The sequence below is a fragment of the Abrus precatorius genome, unplaced genomic scaffold (assembly GCF_003935025.1).
Source record: "Abrus precatorius isolate BTA unplaced genomic scaffold, Abrus_2018 Scaffold9, whole genome shotgun sequence".
Classification (NCBI taxonomy): domain Eukaryota; kingdom Viridiplantae; phylum Streptophyta; class Magnoliopsida; order Fabales; family Fabaceae; genus Abrus; species Abrus precatorius.
Window position 1 is genome coordinate 1833414 of NW_020874439.1, and position 19782 is coordinate 1853195.

The 19782-nt window shown below is 29.0% G+C and overlaps 1 protein-coding gene across 1 annotated transcript; it reads right to left on the reverse strand.

Annotated features, from left to right (window-relative positions):
* Positions 1 to 14657: 14657 nt before the first annotated feature.
* Positions 14658 to 16578, reverse strand: LOC113849984 (hydroquinone glucosyltransferase-like). Its single transcript, XM_027480269.1, has one exon. The coding sequence runs from the start codon at positions 16556 to 16558 to the stop codon at positions 15143 to 15145; it is 1416 nt and encodes a 471-aa protein (XP_027336070.1). The 5' UTR covers positions 16559 to 16578; the 3' UTR covers positions 14658 to 15142.
* Positions 16579 to 19782: the final 3204 nt, after the last annotated feature.

The window sequence follows — 19782 nt, forward strand, 5'->3', positions numbered from 1 at the left end:
AATTATATTTTAAATTTAATTTTAACAATATAAGTTATAAATGCACACGTGTATATTATATATTAAATATTCATTTAGTTGAAAATAAACATTCACAGGCCACACCCTCATCTTCCGATGAAGTTCCTGACTATACATTTACTAAAAGGGGCCGGAGCAGCACACATGTATTCATGGTGTTGCGGCCAACCAGCAGCTATCTATGCTAGAAGTCCCCTAGAGATCCCAGAGACAATTATGATAAAAAATGTTATAGATGGAATATGATATATATCGTAGCAGATCAATTTATATTATTATGATACGTGTGTTGTAGTACATCGACAGGTGTAACTGGGACATATGTATTGTGACATATGAATTTAAATGATATGACACATGTATAATAACATACAGGTCAATATAGAAATGCACGTATGATGAGTGAATTGTGGTATGGGGCCGGATGGATGATTATATGATTGTATGTATTTGGATGTGATGAATGTAAATATGGTCTATACCTTGTTAATAATGAATTAGAATAGGATATTAAGTTATAACTCTAATTATTGGTAATGAATTTATATTAAAAGGAACTTAGTGGGGCGGGAAGTACTCACCCTTACTGATTATTTTAAGGTAATGAAAGAGAAGAAACAAAGATGGTTGATCCGTTCTAGGGTCATACTCGGCAGGGATTATGGAAAAGAAACTACTCAAATAAATTTGATTTAATGTAATAAAATCACTTATGTATTTGTAAATCTTCTAAGGAGAAATATTGTAAATTTGTAAAGTTTATTAATTCGTATTTTCATATTGTACCATTTATTCCAAATATACAAGTTTTTATCAAATTTTTTCCTAATCATGTTTTAACAATATAAGTTATAAATGCAAATTATTTATATATTAAAAAAAGGATGTTACATCAATAACCAAGTTTAATACAACTCACCTGTGAGTAGAAATGTTAACAGCTTAACATTGAGCTTGAAAGAAAAACTAGATGGGAGAATAGAGATTAGGAGACCCAAGAGTGGAGAGCCTGCGTACTGCGTTCTGGAACAATAGCTTGTAGGAGAAATGAAGTCCTGTCACTATTCTTGGAGTAAGAAAACGTGTGGACGAAGCTTATTTTTGAAGATAGAATAAAATTTGACTTTCAAACTTTCTAACAAATAATAATATAATAATATAAATATAATTTAAAAATATGTAAAAGTACATATAAAAAAAATTTGAGAAAAGATTGGAGGACCCGTGGCTCCCCCTGCATACGCAAGATCTGCCCCTGGTTCACATGTAATGTATTTGGCACCAAGTAATAAAAGGACATGATTTTCAAATTATGTACATTACTTCTTAGTTTTAAAGACATGACTTTCAAGTGAATAAAAAATTATGTTAAAAATGTAACTATTTACTTGCATCTAATCATCAACTATCAATAATCCCCATTATTAAATAAGTAATACACTTTTACTTTATGTAACATGTAAGTTTGAATGTTCTTAAGTTTTAAGTTCAAGAGGGAAAATTTATTGTTATTGTTAGATAAAAAATTTAAAGGTTTCACTGATCCTGAAGAGTATCATCATCAATTTATAACAACTTAAAGTTTTTTTTATTGAAGAATTAGTTTAAAAAAATCTTTAAGTTTTCACTATTTAATTAGTAACAAACTCACTAGTCAATACAAAAATTAAAAATTCTTGCAAGCATTGGTTGTTATGGATATATTTGCTAAAATGTAACAGATTTTGGATTAAAAATATTTAAGTTTAAGTTGAGTAAAAAAGAATAATGCATATCTATGCATATCAAAACTCAAAATGAAAAAAAGTATTGCACTAAATATTCAAGGCTTAGAAGACAATGAAATATTCATATGTTCTCTTATATTTTGAGGGAAAAGATATTAGAAGTATGAAAAACAATCAATCTATTGCGTTATGACTGAAAAATAACTTGAAAAGATCAAGAATAAGCCTTCATGTCTGTAAGTATCAAATCATTCATAATGAATTTGACAAAGATAATGTTATTACAGTAAAAAATAAAATAAAAATTAGTCGTTACTCAAATTTATATAACCACCTAGGAAGAGGTACTAACTAAAACCCCTCAACTTTTAAGGGTTCTAGAGAATGCACTTATTATTATTTTATCTTCTTACACGTTTAAGTAACATCATCTCTCCACAACGCTGAGAAATTGATTCTTTATGCATATCTAAGTCAATTATCATGCGTGGTATTCTCTTTAACTATATCTCTATTAAGTAAAAAAAAAAATTCTACTAAAAAATATGTTATCACAACTACTTATATTATGTATTTTGCTTATAAATTATAAAATTTTAATACACAACTTAATCTCAGCAATAGATATCGCGTAATCTTAGACAACACCATAATTTTTAGTCAAAAAATTACATGGTCTTCCTACCTTGCTTTTTTGACAGTGCAGTCCCTTTCCATCAGTCCATAACATTCAAAAAATGTACAAATTAAGAGCAGCCCCATAAAGGCAATATTGATTCATTTATTTAATATTAAAAAATTACAAAAATTTTAGAAGAAAAATTGAATATCTAAAAAAAAAATACTTAGCATGACTCTATAAATTAGAACTTTAAAATACTTTATAACCTTTTTGTCTTATGCATGAATTTTTTATATTTAGTATAAGAAAATATTAAAAATTATATAAATTACATATACTAGAGATAATACTCTATGTTCTAATTGATTATGCATATATATTATAATTAAAATTATGTGTAAATTACATATTCTCTGATGCTGCAATAATGATTTTTAAAATAATTTTAAACTTAACTCTATAATTATGAATAATATACATCAAATAATAAAAATTTAATAATATTAAATAATTTTAGAATATAATTTATTTTAAAATAAAACTTTTATTATGTAATGTAAAAAAAATATTAATAATTAATATATATTAATAACTATAAATTTAAGAAATAAGACTCTTAAAATTAAAATTTAAACAAATAAAAAAATTAGATAAATTTTATAAATAAAAAATATAAGTATTTATAAAATATATAAAAAATTTATATAAAATAATAAAGGAAAGTTATGTACAAATTTTAATCTTCAAATTTTAAAATAAAATTAACAAAGATATGAACAAAAAATAAAGATATTATAACATGAAAGAATGTAATTCACACATTATCATTAATTAATTTTAATTATAAAATATATACGTGGTGAATTATAACTGAGAGTATCTTTACTAATATTTTGTTTTCCATATAATAGACTCTCTTTTATCTTATAAAAATTAATATCAAGTTACTTATATTTTTTTTTATCATTATGATTGTTTTTTAAAAAATAATTATTATATCATTAATATTTTTTATTTAATAATGTGATTTAATTTGAAAAATATTTATTTTCATTAATTTAATAGATTATAAGAATATAGATACTTTTAATTTAGTGTTCTCATCAATTATATATTAAATAATAAAAATATATTGTAATTTGATTTAAGGTGAATCTTATTATGAGAAAAATAAACTAATTTAGTATAGAACTAAAGTTGATTAATTGATACAATTAAAATATTTAATTGAAATAAAAAAAGAAATTAAATATTTAGTATATTTTAGTTGACATAATTATGTATGTATATTTATTTATATATAAATTTTAATTTTAATTTAATTTTAAATCTTTATTCAGTATTTCAGATATTACTTTTTTAAGTAAATTAAATTTTAAGATTGATGTAATTCTAATCAATTCTAATTTAAATTTAATTTTAACCTATAATGATTTAAATAATTAATTTTTATATTTTTTTCCTCAATAGGTATTTGTTATTGTGACTTTTTTCAGGTAACTTAACTCAAAATTCCTTTATAATTGGGATAGAGCTGACATAATTATAATTATGAAAGATTGCAGTATATGTGTTATGAATCCAAATGAGGTTCACATTTATTATAAATTACTATGACATCTTTGCAATAACATGTATATATATATATATATATATATATATATGAAAGATTTAGTAATTCTTAAGCACAACAAAAACAATTTCAAGATCAAAGCAAAAGAGATGGAATGCTGTAGGAAAACAACAATAAGGAAAGGAAATGACAGTGACTCATCATCATTGGGTGATGAACAAGAAGTCATGATTGCAAGATCTCCATGGCTAGAGGCGCTGTTAACTGAGTCATTATTTGATCATTGTGAGATTCATCAAAGCCATAAGAAGAATAATAAAATATACTTTTGCATGCATTGTTGCTTGAGCATGTGCTCTCACTGTCTCTCTGCTCACTCCTCTCACCGCATTCTCAAGGTATCATTGCATCACATTCCCAATTCTACTATTACTCTCTGTTTTTATTAATTAGTTGACATAAATACAGAGAATGGTTGTTAGTACCTGATTACTCTTAAAATTATATTTCTGAGTGATTAATAATAATGTGCAATAAATGAAGATTCTGATGTCATTCCACAGGTGAAAAAAAGTGATGGGCACGAAATGGTTCGAAGGAAACATCTGAAAGAACACATAGATTGTTCTGATATTCAGGTAAGAAAAATGTTATTTTAAGTGTGTTTTGATTAGAATGAATAGTAATTACAGTGAATTGAATGGCAGCCACTTAGCGAGCGGCACCGAATGATATACTTAAAGCAGAAACCACGGTCAAGGCCATCCATAAGAGGCAATGGCAATGCTCGCTGCACTTGTGGAAGGGTTCTTAAGGAGCCTTTTCAGTTCTGTTCTCTATCATGCAAGGTTTCAAAACAGTTTATATAAATTCATTATAAACCCTAATTATTCCACTAATTAACTAATTCATTATAATTCTGATTTTATATTATTTTTGTAGTTCGGTCTAAGACTTCACCTCAATGACGATCAAATTTCAAGGGACACCGTCAACAACATCAACGAGAGCACAAGTGGTTCGAATTCGTGCTTCTCTTTCCGAATCAGAAGAAGAAAGGGTATTCCTTGCAGAGCAGCTTCACCTAAGCGTAAACCTAATTGAGTTTTAGTTTGGCAAATTCTGCTGTACTTCTTCAATTAATTAGGGTTAAACTTTTATTTCCTTAACGTTCATGTTCCCACATTTACTGCATACTATTAGGCTAAATCTTTAATTTCAATTGAAAAACAGGTTCAATAATATTTTGAAGTATTATTACATCAATGTTTTGCCTTCTTAACTTTTGATTGTCATCTTTATCTATATGTAATGTCATAGTTTGTCTACGAGAGCTTATTAATTTAGCTTAAGACATGGTTAGGTAACTCAAGGCCCTGTTTATTTTCTAATTTTCTTTTCAATAAAAATAGAAAATAGAAAATAGAAGAAAAAATGTGTTCAGTTGAATTTTAGAAAATATTTTTCTTAAAGTCATTTTCATAATTTAACCCATATTTAAAAATGAAATAAACTTGTTTTTATTTTCAAATCAAGCGCATTTTCAATATTTTCTATTTTTGAAAACAATAAATAAAATGTCAAATCTAACACATTTTTTGAATTTAAAAATAAAAACTATTCCAAAAAATTAAAATAAAAACTGGAAATAAGAAATATTTCCTAAAACCATTCAAGCAGTAGAGTTGTTATTCTTCATTATCTCTCCCCATTCTCTGTGTGTGTAAAATTTTTCACTAGCATATTCAATTATTATAATTTTGAATATATTCATTTATTCTGTAAAAGTAGTTTTTATTATTTACCTGTAAAATGAATAGAATTTATTAATTTTTTGAAAACAATAATTTATGTACATTTACCTTTTTTTCTTCTTCTGAATATTCAACTTGTTGAAGTATAACTTGATGATCTATCAAAACTTGCTAACCTTACATTAACAATTTTGTTTTTTACTTAAAGTTTTTTTATTTTATTTTATTTTATGTATATCATAATTTAACCTCTTTTTTCTTACTCTATATTATCGTTGACTACCTCTAATACAATTGTTTAAATAAGTCTTTAATATTTCATAAAAAAAAACACAAAATAGCTATAAAATTTAACAAAGTTACCGTGCTAACACTATTTGTGATCATATAGAAGTTGTTTTACCATTGCTAAAATATCGCTTGATGTTTGTTATGCTTTGTTTTGTAATACAAACTTAATAAGTGTATTAATTATTTTAACATGAATAAAAAAAATTATTTCCATGAAAATTGACAATAAAAAGCAGTAATTGGCATAAAATAAAAAGAAAATAATTCAATGAATATATTTTTATAATTTTTATGTCACTTAACCAATGAAAAGAACTTTAGCAAGGATGATTCAGAAATGTAAAAATCTAACAATGTAGAATCATGATAAAAATCATAAAAAGATTTCAAAATTATAAGAATAAAGTTGAAAATTATAGTTGTAGAATAGAGGAAATGTTAATTGAGGATGAAATCACAATGATAAAGGTAGTTAGGATTCATACTTCAACTGGTTGCATAAAAATCAAGTTTATAACTCAATTTTAAGATCTAATTACATGATTTAATTCTCTAGTATGGTAAACCAAATGTCTTGCCATTTTATCCCAATTCTCAGCTAAGAAAACTCAATGTCTCAATGAAATTCAACTAAGAAAATCAGGAATAACAATAATTAAAAGGATCTCATTAATTTCTTCTAATTCTTATATCTAGCGTTTGTGGACAAGTGTACCTATAAAAAAAATAATAAAGTAGTTATAAAATAAGTTTTTAAAATATTGTTTTACAAGGATTGTTTCCAAGTACCAAGAATATTTTAATTTAATTGGTTGAACTTAACGGATACAAAATTTGTAATAACCTTAATTTATGATTTAGTTTATGTAGTAATGTATAAAAAAGGAAGGGAAGTAAAATAATGAATTTCTTTATGCTTATGGTGTGCAAATTTTGAAAGAAAATTTAAAATTTTCGCTTTTATTATTCAACTCATGAAAATATAGAGGCATTTGAAACGATGTACAATAAACCTTTGCCAATACATTATAACTTATTAAATAAATTTGTACTTAAACAATAAAAAAATATACATATAGATATTCAATTTCTAATTTAGATACAAAATTTTATATTTACATATTATAATCTTAAAAATGCATTAGGACACCATTAAATCATGATGCTCTTATTTTTGTAACCATTTTGTGATAATTTATGAAGAATTTAAAACATAATTAAATATTTCTCATCACAATATAATTTATTAAGTAAAATTTGAACAATATTAAATAATTACTTCATTTGTGCTACTAAAATATATAAAAATAATATTTACAATTTATGATCAAAATATATTAAAACTTAAATTAAATAAGGGTTTTGTTAACTTCAGCTCTTAGGACTGAGGATAAGCAACTAACCATATTAAATTTTATTAGAAAGAGAAGTATTTATTGTATTTTTATAACTTGAGTACAATAATCATGTACTTTTTTTTCACAAAATTTTCTATTTATAAATTCTTAAACTCGGGCTTAGATTAACAAAATTCATTAAATAATTATAAAAAGAATAAAAATTGAAGTACGTTATATTCTAACGAACAAATCACTCCCACACCAAAATGTATTACAACCTATATATTATAATCACACTAATCAATATGAGACAACTCATAATATAATCATACAATCATTGTGCCATAACCCATATATCACAATTTCACAATCATTGTCACTAGGATCCTTTGAGATCTTCCATAAGTATGGATAGTCGCTGGTTAGATGTAGCAACATGAATACAACATATGCTAACATACATTCTTGATCCCTCTCATCTAATCGAACTTTATCCGATCCAAGTTTGAGAGAATCTCTCATATGATGTGTTTCCAGTGAAGATTAGTGACCACTGAATCAAGTAGTTGAGAGGCAAAAATATCTCTTTAGTGAAAGTGATCTGGAATGCAAGTGATGAAGGAGACGCCACGTGAGAACCTGAGGATAAAATAAAGGAAGCATACCCTCATCTTTTCTAAAGTTAGTGAATTTCAGGTACAAAATTCTTAAAAGAGTGAGAAAGTTGTAATACTCTCTTTTTCTTAATTACTTTATTGTATTATTTATTGTTTGATTTTTTTAAAAATAGAAAGCCTTTAAGTGTTGTTGGCTATAGAGGATCACGCTTAGGCGAGACATGTCTCGCTCAAGCGAGATTGAATTTTCTAGACCAGGTGTTCCAGAGCATTCTCGCTCAAGCAAGATGAGTCTCGCTCAAGTGAGAAAGGATAATGTTGTCCCAACTGTCCTCTCGCCCAGGCGAAATGGGTCTCGCTCAAGCGAGAAGGAATAGGGTGAACGATGAGTTCTATAAACCCATTCTCACTTGGGTGAGAATATAAGAAAAAGCTTAGAAAACCATTGTTTGGTGCTTTTGCCTAGGCGAGAGAGGACCTCGTTCAAGTGAGAATGTATGAGTTTGAGGGGTATTTAAGAAAATTTCATTATAAAACTTGCATTACAATCCAAGTTACCTTTTCTCAAATTCTCTCTATTCCCTCACCTTCCTTTTCTCAAAGAAACCTTTCTCAAACCTCGAGTTTCTTTTCAATCCAGACTTAAACATTTGTTTTGATCGTCTCCAAGTAAGTTTCTCGGAGCTTAGTTCTTCAGTCTTCCTTCTTTCTTTGTTTTCTCCTTTCTCTAAAAGTACTCTATTTTGTAATATCTAGGAAAAGCGTATTCTCTTGGCTGATATCTTCCACAAATCTTTTTCTAAATCTTCAAATTTTGAGGTAATGAGAGTTTTATCCCATCAATAAAATATAGTATATATTTTGTAATCATGAGAGCACTATTGTGTGTTTCTTACTTGCAAATATGTATTTGAATGAGATTTTGATTGTTGTGAAAAGTTGATGATGCATGTTTTGTTAACTTGAAGTGATTTCAGTATACTCTTTTAGTATATGTTGTATGGACTTAATGTAACATCCTTATTTTTTATTATTAATTAATTTTGTTTTGTATCATAGTTGTTAATGCATGTTACTTGAAATTAGGAGAGTTTTAGGTGTGTGAGTTGTAGGATTTCTCGCTGTAGCGAGATGTGTCTCCTTGTAGTGAGAAATGAGTGTCTAGAATCAGACTCTCTTAAGCTCTCTTGCTGTAGCGATGATGCTCTTGCTGTAGCTAGAATGATAGACAGCAAAGAGAAAAAGTGCTTAGGTTTTTTGCTGCAGCGAGAGAAGGTCTCAATGTAGCAAGAATGTTGCGAGTTGAGGGGTATTTAAGGGTTTTCAAGTTGAGAAACTTGAATTATAATCCATGTTATGACCCTTCTTCATTCTCTCTGACCTCTCTCCTCATTTCCTCAGAAAATCCTTGAAAAGTCTCAACCTTTCTCAAATCCAAGCTTGGGAGTTCACTTTCCTTTCTCTTTGGTAAGCTCTTGAAACTTAGTTCTCCATTCCTTTGGTTATTTTCTTATTTTTCCTCCTCTAAATAGAACCTCTTGCGATATTTAGGAAGAACCCAATGTTATAGGGAAGATTCCTCATAAACCCTACACTAAACTTCCATTTCAAGGTAAGGAGAGCTCTATCTTGTTACTAAAAAAGTGATATGTTTATGTTCATCAAAATGCTGTGATGAAATATATGATTTTGAGTATATGTTGGATGAGAACATGTTTTTGTTATGTTTGAAGCATGTTTTATGATGTTTGATGTTATGTATAATCCTTATTTTGAGTGTATATGCATGTAAGTTGTAGACTAAGTCCAAGGGTGACCAACCCTCAGCAATTATTTATTGATATATGACGTAGTAATGAACTTAAGTAAAATAGAGAAATGAAGGGATAAATAATACGATAAGATACAGATAGTGAGTTCAGATTATAGTAAATAACGAGTTTAGGTCATAACGACTAATAAGAAAAGTAAATCCATAATGAGAAATATTGAAATGAGATGGGAAGTATGAAAAGAGAAAATGAAAAGAGAAAGAAGGAACACGATAAGGACAAGTATGGATAGTTCAGAGATACATTGAGAGTGTGGAAGATGGAGAGGCGGTTGAGAAATATTGGAAAAATGAGGATGGTGGATGTTTGTTTTGAATTACGCATAACAAATGAGAGTAAGAGCACCACAAGCCTGATACTTGTTTCCTGACTTAAACTCCTGACCATGCTTTTGCTAAAAAGGGTTAGGTCAGCAACATATCCATGTAGCTGTGGCTATCCAGCAACTATCTATGCTAAGAAAGACCTCGAGGGATCCTAGGGACAGTGAAAGTGTGAAATGAGAACTTTGAGGGTAATAGAAAGAAAATGTAATAAACTGGGTAATTAGTGATTGTTGTGTGTATATGAACAAATTGATTATTGTATTACCCTTACTTGTTGTACTTGTACTGTTTGATATAATTGTGAATGTACGCTTGCTAATAAGAATAGAGATTCATCCTTACATAAACCTTTCAAGGAACTAGGATGATAGCACCTAGAGAGAGCATTAGGCTCATAGATAGCTTTGTACGGTATAGGTTAAAATATGTATTTAACGAGTATTATAGATTTTGCTATTTTAAGTTGGCCTTACATGTTGATAATATACTTCACAACATTATTATGCTAGAAATGGAACTATCCTATAGTGTATCTTTTAATTTCCCTATAAACAACAGAATCCACCATATCCTGTGTATGTACCTCTATCAAGGCACAGTAAACTCCAGCAGTTGTGACCTACCTGTTCACATATCATAATCACGATCATCTCGAAAGACCAACTCAATAGACTTTTGAGCAAATTACTGGTAGACATGTCACTACGGATTCAAGCGATCGTTATCTCGGATCGGATGATAATCTCGATTCTGAAAAACTTGCGACAATAGAGAGATGGCATGGGGACGACTAGTATCTTTTTCAGTCTTTTTGATGGATAGAATACTTATTAGGACTCGTTATATTTTGTATTTTGTAAATGTTATAAATGAGTCCTAATGTATTTTGATGGACATTTTGCTAATGTCAACCTCTTGTAAATCTTTAGAACAATATATATATATATATATATATATATATATATATATATATATGCTATTTCACATTTCCTTTTTAATTTGTCTATGCCCATTTCTTACTATTTAAATTTTATGAGTTGGTTAAAGTATTACTAAATGTTTCAAAATTTTCACACCTTGTATTTGACTTGCAATGAATTTAATCTAAATATTCCCTTCTAAACTTCGAAATTATTTTCTTACCATATTAAATAAAATAAGGATGTTACACTTAATCTTGAAACACTTTACTCTATGCAATGTTCACATAATGGATGAGGAGTTGAAAGAAAGAGTATTATGTGTAAAAATGATGAAAGTGTGAATAGTTATAGAAATATACTAGAGGTGTAGAATATGAAGCTGGGTGTGAAAATAATAATTAATATTTTACAAGAAAATAAAATATATTAAATAATTATTTTGATGCAGATAAGTTTGATTCTTATTTATACATATTTATAAGTGTAACAAAGAAATTAAAGTCACCTAGTGATATCATAAAATTAGTTAGTAAATGAAATGTTATAAAATTATAAAAAGACATTTTTAAAAGGTAAATTTTGTTTTAAAGTATACTAAGTAGTGCATGCATATTGTCTAATTGTAAACCATCTTAAAAAATGAAAAAAAAAATCACATATATATATTACTAATCATTATAAAGGTTAAAATTCACTTTTTTTTTTATCCAAAGCAATGAATATTTTTATCCACACTTCATTGCAAATTATTATATTTTTAGGGGATTTAATTTTAAAATAATTATATTTTTTTAATTTAATTTTTAATGTATTTTTTACTTTCTTTTATCCTATTTAACATATTACTTAATTACTCTAGTTTCTTTTTTTTCCTCTTTTTTATTTTTATATGATATTTCTAAATAATCTATCAATTTTGATTCACCTAAATAATTGGAAGTTAACAATCTTTGTAATTACCACATTTTTTAATACTTTCTTTATTATCTTTCAACGAGTACACTTATTTTTATTTTTTCAGAATATTCAATTTGTTGAAATATAATTTGATGATCTATCAAAACTTGCTAAACTTATATTAACATTCTGTTTTTCACTTAAAGTTTTTCATTTTATTTTATTTTACATGTATCAAAATTTAACCTCTTTCTTTTTACTCTAATTTATCACTGACCACCTCTATTACAAGTGTTTAACCAGGTATGTAATACTACATGAAAAATATAAAAATAGCCAAAAAAATTTAACCTTGTTGCAATGCTAGCACTATTGTGGTCATACAAGAGTGGATTTATCGTTGCTAAAATATTGCTTGATGATTGTTATGCTTAGTTTCATAAAACAAACTTCATAAGTAGAACAATCATTTTAATGTGTATAGAAAAATTTTGTTCCCATAAAAATTGACAATAAAAAGGAATAATTGGCATAAAATAAAAAGAACGCAATTCAATGAACATTGTTTACAGTTTTTATGTCACTTAACCAATGAAAAGAACTTTAGTAAAAATATTCAAAAATGTAAAAATTGAATAATGTGAAATCATTATAAAATTTAGAAAAAGATTTCAAAATTATAAGAACAAAGTTGAAAATTATAGTAATGTAGAATAAAGGAAAAAATTGAGGATGAAATCACAATAATAAATGTGGTTAGAGTGTCACGATCAGAAACGGATTTGAAGGGTTTAGGGTTTGGGAAACTCATTTTCTCTTTCCTCTCTTCAAAATCTCTTCGATTCTCTTGACTTAAAACCTTATTTTACCGATTAAATTGCCTCCAAAGCCATTCAGAGTTAGATTGAAGGTTGAAATCGTGTTGGGAACGCTGGAGGTAAGTTTTAATGGTTAGGGTTTTGGTTTCTCACCCCTATTATCTGCTTTCTTCGTTTTCCTTGATTCTCATGGGATTCTTCTGTGTATTTAGGATAAAATTCGTGTGGGGAAACACTTCCTTGGTTGACTTCGTGTGTGTTGGTAGAATTGATGAGATTGTGGTGGAAAGGTTGAATAGAATATAGTGTAATGAATGTTGAATAGTGTGTATGCTGGAATATTGATGAATGTGGATTATGTTGAAATGTTATGTGTATGGAATAGTTGTGCGTTAAATGTAACGCGAATAAATGTGGGCATCTGTGGTGTGTGCTATAAATGAATGTGGGCTTGTGTGCCGTGTGTTATGAATGAATGTGAGCCTATGTGCCGTGTCTTGTGAATGAATAGTGTATATAGCTGAAATGTGTGTGAAAGGGCATGTTAAATGCGGTTGTGAATATGTTATGAATGGTATACACTGGAGATGTGGAAGATGGGGATGGTAGAAACACCTTAGGAAAGAGAGAGTGGTGGTGACACCAACAGTGAGCATGGGTACACCACAGGCCACACACTCTCCTCCTGACTAAACCTCTAACCAACACCTTTGTCGAGTGACTCGTGACCGTCTACGTGGTATCCGTGAGGCAGGGATAACTGGCGTATGAAATTGTGATCACAGTGCCACAGTAAGCATGGCTATATGCAGTGAGCACACGTGTGTGTGAAACGTTGTTGGTGTAGTGAGTGCACCGATTGTAAATTAAAAAGGAATGTATAATGAGTGTTGTTTGTGATTGTTAATACTTGAGTAGAATATGTTAGAATACGTATGGGTGTGCAAGATGAGTCTCTATGTTTGTGTGTGTATTGAATAGTGTAGAGTACGCACCCTTACATTTATTTTTCAAGTGATCAAGATTATTAGCACCGGGATCAATGAAGGGATGGATGAAACTGCTATAGAATTAGAAATTTATTTGAACTCTGATGTAATTGAATTAATCCTGTAGCAATGATTTGATGCAAGTTGTAACTCATCTTTATTTTGAAATATTTTAATAAACTATATATGAGAAAATTCATTTTAAATGAAATTTTATTTTTTCATATTTTGTAAAATTTAATATTTAAAATTAAATTTAAGGTGTTACATTTCTAACTTAATTTTAACGATAAATCAAATATAAAATGTAAAAAATGGTGGAAACACGAGATATCTTGGTTTCAAACTTAATTGTGGGAAAATTTGCAAAACTTTCTAACTAAATATTGACCATTTGAGAAGAAAATACGACAAGGAAGGGATAGTTTTTATTACACAAAATTTATATATAAATAAGCTTAAGAATAAGAGCATTCGTCCATCATTACAAGTTTTTTTCACTCTTTAAAGGTAAAACAAGTTCATTTCTAAGGATGTGAAAGCGAGTTGACTTATCTTAACCTGCTCTGCTCTGTCTTGCCTCGTAAAAAATTTCTCATAAACAAATTGGCTCGTCTTGTTCTATTTTAAAAAATAGGTTAAATTTATTAGTTTAGCCTGTTTAAAGATAGATTAGTAGTCTAACAAGCTAGTCACCAAAACAAAAACAAAAAAAAGTTTTTTTATCAATTTATGCAAGTATATAATGCTTTTGCGGCAAATTTGATAATCATTTTTGCAATTGAATCTAAATCTCACTTCACGTTTATTTGTAAAACATAATATTTCCGTCAGCAAATGAATTGTGACGAGTGATGCTATGACAAAACATTTTCGTTACTGTGGCAAACAAAATTTATGACGGAATTTAACAAAAATGTGCAATGAAATTGGTCGTGCCAATATTTAATTTGTATATATATAATCATGCTTGGTGCATTGACCGTGTGACGTGTGTATCTATGAAAGTGAGGGCCAAACTTTTATCTAGATGATGGAATATTCTTCCTAGCATGCACTATTTTTTCTTTTCTCTTGACTATGGATTACCCTTTTACAAGTTTGCACCACTCACTATGCATTGAGTGATACCTACTCCTTTATGACCGATGACTTGGGCACCCAAAGACCTTATCCTAAAACGACTAATCCATTGAATAAGTGAACTTTAAGGTCTAATTCTACTAAATTGGGGTTCATGACACCGGAATTAAAATTCAAATTGAAAACCAATTAGCATGTATACGCCACGTGTCAAAGATGCATTACATCTGAGAGACTACACAATGAACACTTGACCGGGTCTAAGAAAACAAATTAGAAAATTACACAAAAGACACCCTGGTGGAAAGATCCAAATCAAAACAACTTAATTAAGAAAATTTATTTTCCAAAATCGCACCATAATTTTCCCATTGGCTAGCCAACTGAGATAGGGTCTGTGTTGAAGAACCATCTTTCAGTGCATTAGCAGCAGAATCTTTTAGCTTCCTCATTCTTTCACGCATTCCTTTACCTTCTTCTCCTTCCATAAGACACTTCATGACCTTAGCGATTTCCTCCTTTTCCACTATGCCATCTTCGTTAACCTTTGGCCTTAATGCTACTTTAAGTCCATCCGTTAACATCACTGCATTCATCCTTTGTTCAGCAAAGAGTGGCCATGTTATTAGTGGCACTCCCTCTTGCACACTCTCCAGAATCGAATTCCAACCACAATGGCATAGGAACCCACCCACTGATTTATGACTAAGGACTTGAACTTGAGGTGCCCACAAAGGCACAACCAAGCCTTGCTCTTTAGTCCTTTCCAAAAACCCATTTGGTAGGAACTGCAAAGGGTCCTCATTTACAGTCTCAAGGTAAGCAGCACTAACTGAATTACTTGGTGCTCTCAAAACCCACAAGAACCTTTGACCACTCAATTCCAAACCCAAAGCTAGTTCATTGGTTTGGTCTTGAGAGAGTGTTCCACCACTTCCAAAAGAAACATACAACACTGAACTAGGTGGCTGGTTGTCCAACCATCGTAAACACTCATCAGCATCCTTGTTTGACCCTTTCTGTGTAATGGGTCCCACAGGGTAAACTTTGATCTTGTTATTTTCTTCCTCTTCCAATGCTCTTATAGCACTTGATTCCATTTCTAGGAAGCTATTGATCAATATTCCATCAGCTAAAAGCATTCCTTTGGCACGTTCAAGAAAAAGTTTGTAAGTTTCGCTCGATCGATCTTGGGTTGGAGCTGGAAGATCACTCCCCTGTAGTGGAACACAACCTGGTAACGCTATAGGTTCTTTTAAGTCTTTGTACTCACCTGAAATTTGCTCATCTAGTTTTGGCATTTGTGAAAACAGCGACAGTACCATAGCTGCACCAGGGAAGTAAATGTAGGACAAAGCATTGAACTCCTTTGCAAAATCCAATGCTTGAAATGCAAAAACATCTACCATCAAAGCAGTTAAAGGGGCTTTAGAGGACAAGGATTTTAGGACCTCGTGTATTGATGGCAGCGAGAAAGTAATAGTGAGTTGGATTAGGACCCCAGGGTATGCTCCTTGGGGTAATTGGTCTTTGTTAATTGGAGGAAGGAAGATGAAGTCTATGTTTGAAGGAAGGGTTTTAACGTAGGCTTTGGAGGAATCTGGGGGTGACCCAAGTGAGGGAATGATGCAAGTGACATGAAAATTTGGGTGATGCTGCACAAGTCGCTTGCTAAACTCAACTATTGGGACTAGGTGGCTAAAACCAGGACTCGGAACAATAGCTATGTGAGTTGCTTTTGCCATGGAATCACTAGTGTGGATTATAGATGTTGCCTGTTTATGAAGCTGGGTTTAAGACACAACTGATTTATATAGTAACCCATTCGCTAGTTGGATGCAACAGGGGATGTATAAGAGGAAAAACTTGTTTTCCCTTTGTTCTTTTCTCATAACTTTCAAAGAGAAGTTTCGTCATGACGTAATTGCTTATGCAGCAAATTAAAATCGCATGTACGATTTTCCATTTGTTTTGTCCCTTCTTTTAACCTTTGCTTGAAGTGGCATCTTCCCAACTCATAGCGGGTTATTCGTTGCTTTTTCATTCGAATGCTTTGATTCTTCATCAGCCATTTATAATTTAGAAAATGTTTTGCCATAGAAATTGGAAAACAAAATAGTTGCATGTATTTTTTAAGGTATATTTTTTTGTGATGTATGCATATATTATTATTATTACTATTATATATAGAGCATCAAACATCCTTTGATTTTTTAATAGTGAAGTAACGGACTTTAAATTTGAAGGCCGGATGACTCGTCAGCTTTCAATTCAATTTTTTAAACCCATTTCGTCTTTTATTTTGTTTCATGTGTGTTCTCTTTTATTTTTCGACTAAAACTAATTCGAAATCTAGAAACATAACGTTACGCAATTTTATAGTTAGAATATCCTTTTACATTTGAAATACTTATTTATAATTTATATTAGGAAAAACAAGTTTAATAAATTAATATAATTTACTCAACTAAATTTTTTATAGTTTTATTTTAGTTGATTATTTTAACGTACAATATAATATTTACATATAATTTTAATTATTATGGGTTTCACCCTAATTTTAATCATTACGGGAGATGTTGTTATTTTACTGTATTTGCAATTATTCTGTTAAGTTTTGAAATAAAAAATATAGAGGAGAAGGAAGATTTAGAAGTAGATGTAAATAAAAAAATTATTCAAACATGATTATATAAAATTAGAATATCAAAGACAATTATAATGTAGTCATAGACTTTCTCGAAGACATACTCTTTAGAAAAAAAGTTATCATACTTGCTCTAAATTTTGTAAGAACTAATAAATTTAATTTTTTTTTTGTAAATCACTCTCTCAATCATAACTTTCAATTAGACAAGTTGAGGAGCAGCTCACACAACTACTAAGAAGATCTAGCAAAATATACAAAGTACTAATCCTTATTTCCTCCTATTATGGACTTTTAAGCTGGAGGCCTACACTTTAATTCACACTAAGTATCTCATCTGGATCGTGAATTAACCCGTTTTTATTAAAAATAAAATAATAATTTATTATTAGATAATTCTAATATTTTCTCATTTGGAAAAAATCAATAGCATAATTTTAATTAAAATAAAATAAAAATAGTTTTCAAAATGACTCGCAAACGAATAATTTTATAATGTGACTATATTTTAGAAAACACATGATCCATTATGCAATATCTGAAGACAACTTTATCCAATCAAAACCAAATAATATTGAATGCCTTAAAGTCATAGAATTACATATTACTTTGAAAAATTATCATGTCTCAGCTCTAAATGACATTGATCACCAATATAGTGATCTCAATGTCGAGATCAAAATTTGATTATGATACCTTAACTCCAAATGATAACAATTACCGACATAGTGATCTTAACAAAATCGAGTACAAAATTACAAATATGCCTAAACTTAAATATAGTTTTAGTCTATAGTAACACAATAACTCTAACAACACTAAATTTTAAATTTAACAATTGATATAATAAATATGTATTTATATACAAAAATATATGATAAAAGATTATCCATTATTCAAAATAAAGAATACATGTCAATTAAACATAAAAGTGTTCAAAATGAGAGGCCTAACATGATAAGAAAATGACATAACAAATAAACTTCCACTAACTAAAAACATCAAAGGAACTTACTATGCCCATGTTCTCAACATATCTTTTAAAGACAATAGGCCTAAGTCCTTTGGTCAAGGGATAAGCTAATATGAATATATGTCAATATGATCTACCATTATAAAACTGTTATTCATAAGACCTCTAACATTCAAATATTTCAATTATAAATGTTTGGATCCATTAGAAGTCTTTTTACTCCTTGTATAAAACACTGCATTATTGTTATCATAGAAAATTCTCAATGGCCTAGCAATGAAGTTCGCAATATGAAATCTTATCACTAGATTTCTCAACCAAATAACATGAGTAGCAGCAACAAAACAAGCAATGAACTTTGTCTGAATAGTAGAAGAGACAACAAGAGTTTGTTTCTTACTCTAGGATATGACACCTCCAGTCAACATGAAGATATATCTTAAAGTCAATTTTCAATCATCATGGCACCCATTAAGATATGAATCGATGTACCTCACAATCTTCAAGTTATTAACTCTTCTATACACAAGCATGTGCCTTTTTATTTTCTATAAGTACTTTATTACTTTATTAGCAATTATCCAATGATTATTCCTAGGATTTGATTGGTATATACTTAAAACATTGACTATGAAAGCAATGTCAAGCCTAGTGTATACCTAAGTATACACAAAACTTCCAAAAGCATTCCCAAAAGGTTTGTCATGCATTTTCATGCGCTCAATCTCATTCTTGGGACATTGATCTTTGTTCATCTTATCCCCTTTGACAACTGGAACATCTCTGGGTTTACAATTTTAGATATTGAATCTCTGCAAGACTCTATCAATGTAAGCTTTTTGAGATAACTCAATTGTATAATATGATCTATCTTTATGAATCTCAATCCCTAATGTGACGCTCTTAATTTATAAATTATTTTTTCATAATTTATAAATTATTTATAATTTTAAGTAAATTATTAATTAAATCTTACTTAATTGTAATGTGGGAAAAACTTACCAATGTTTTAAATTATTAGTTTCTTGTCAATCATTCTATGAAAGTTTAACAATACTCAAAATAATGAAATTTAAAATATAATTTAACATTTTTCATCATAACATAACTTGCAAAATAAAAATAAAATTTTGAATAATAGTAAATAATTAACATATTTGGTATTACTTAAATACATGAGTTCAACATCCACTTATGATAAGCAAAATACATTAGGACTAAAATTAAATAATTACAAGGTCAAAATATTTCAAGTCCTAATAAGCATATCATTTCCACACCAAAATCCTGAGAATGTGATCCTAGTCTAAATGAATTAATCTTCACTTCCTGAAAATATAAGTAAGGAT

Excerpts from the sequence above, each read along its gene's own strand:
- LOC113849984 (XM_027480269.1), bottom strand. The coding sequence starts at position 16,558 with ATGGCAAAAGCAACTCACATAGCTATTGTTCCGAGTCCTGGTTTTAGC.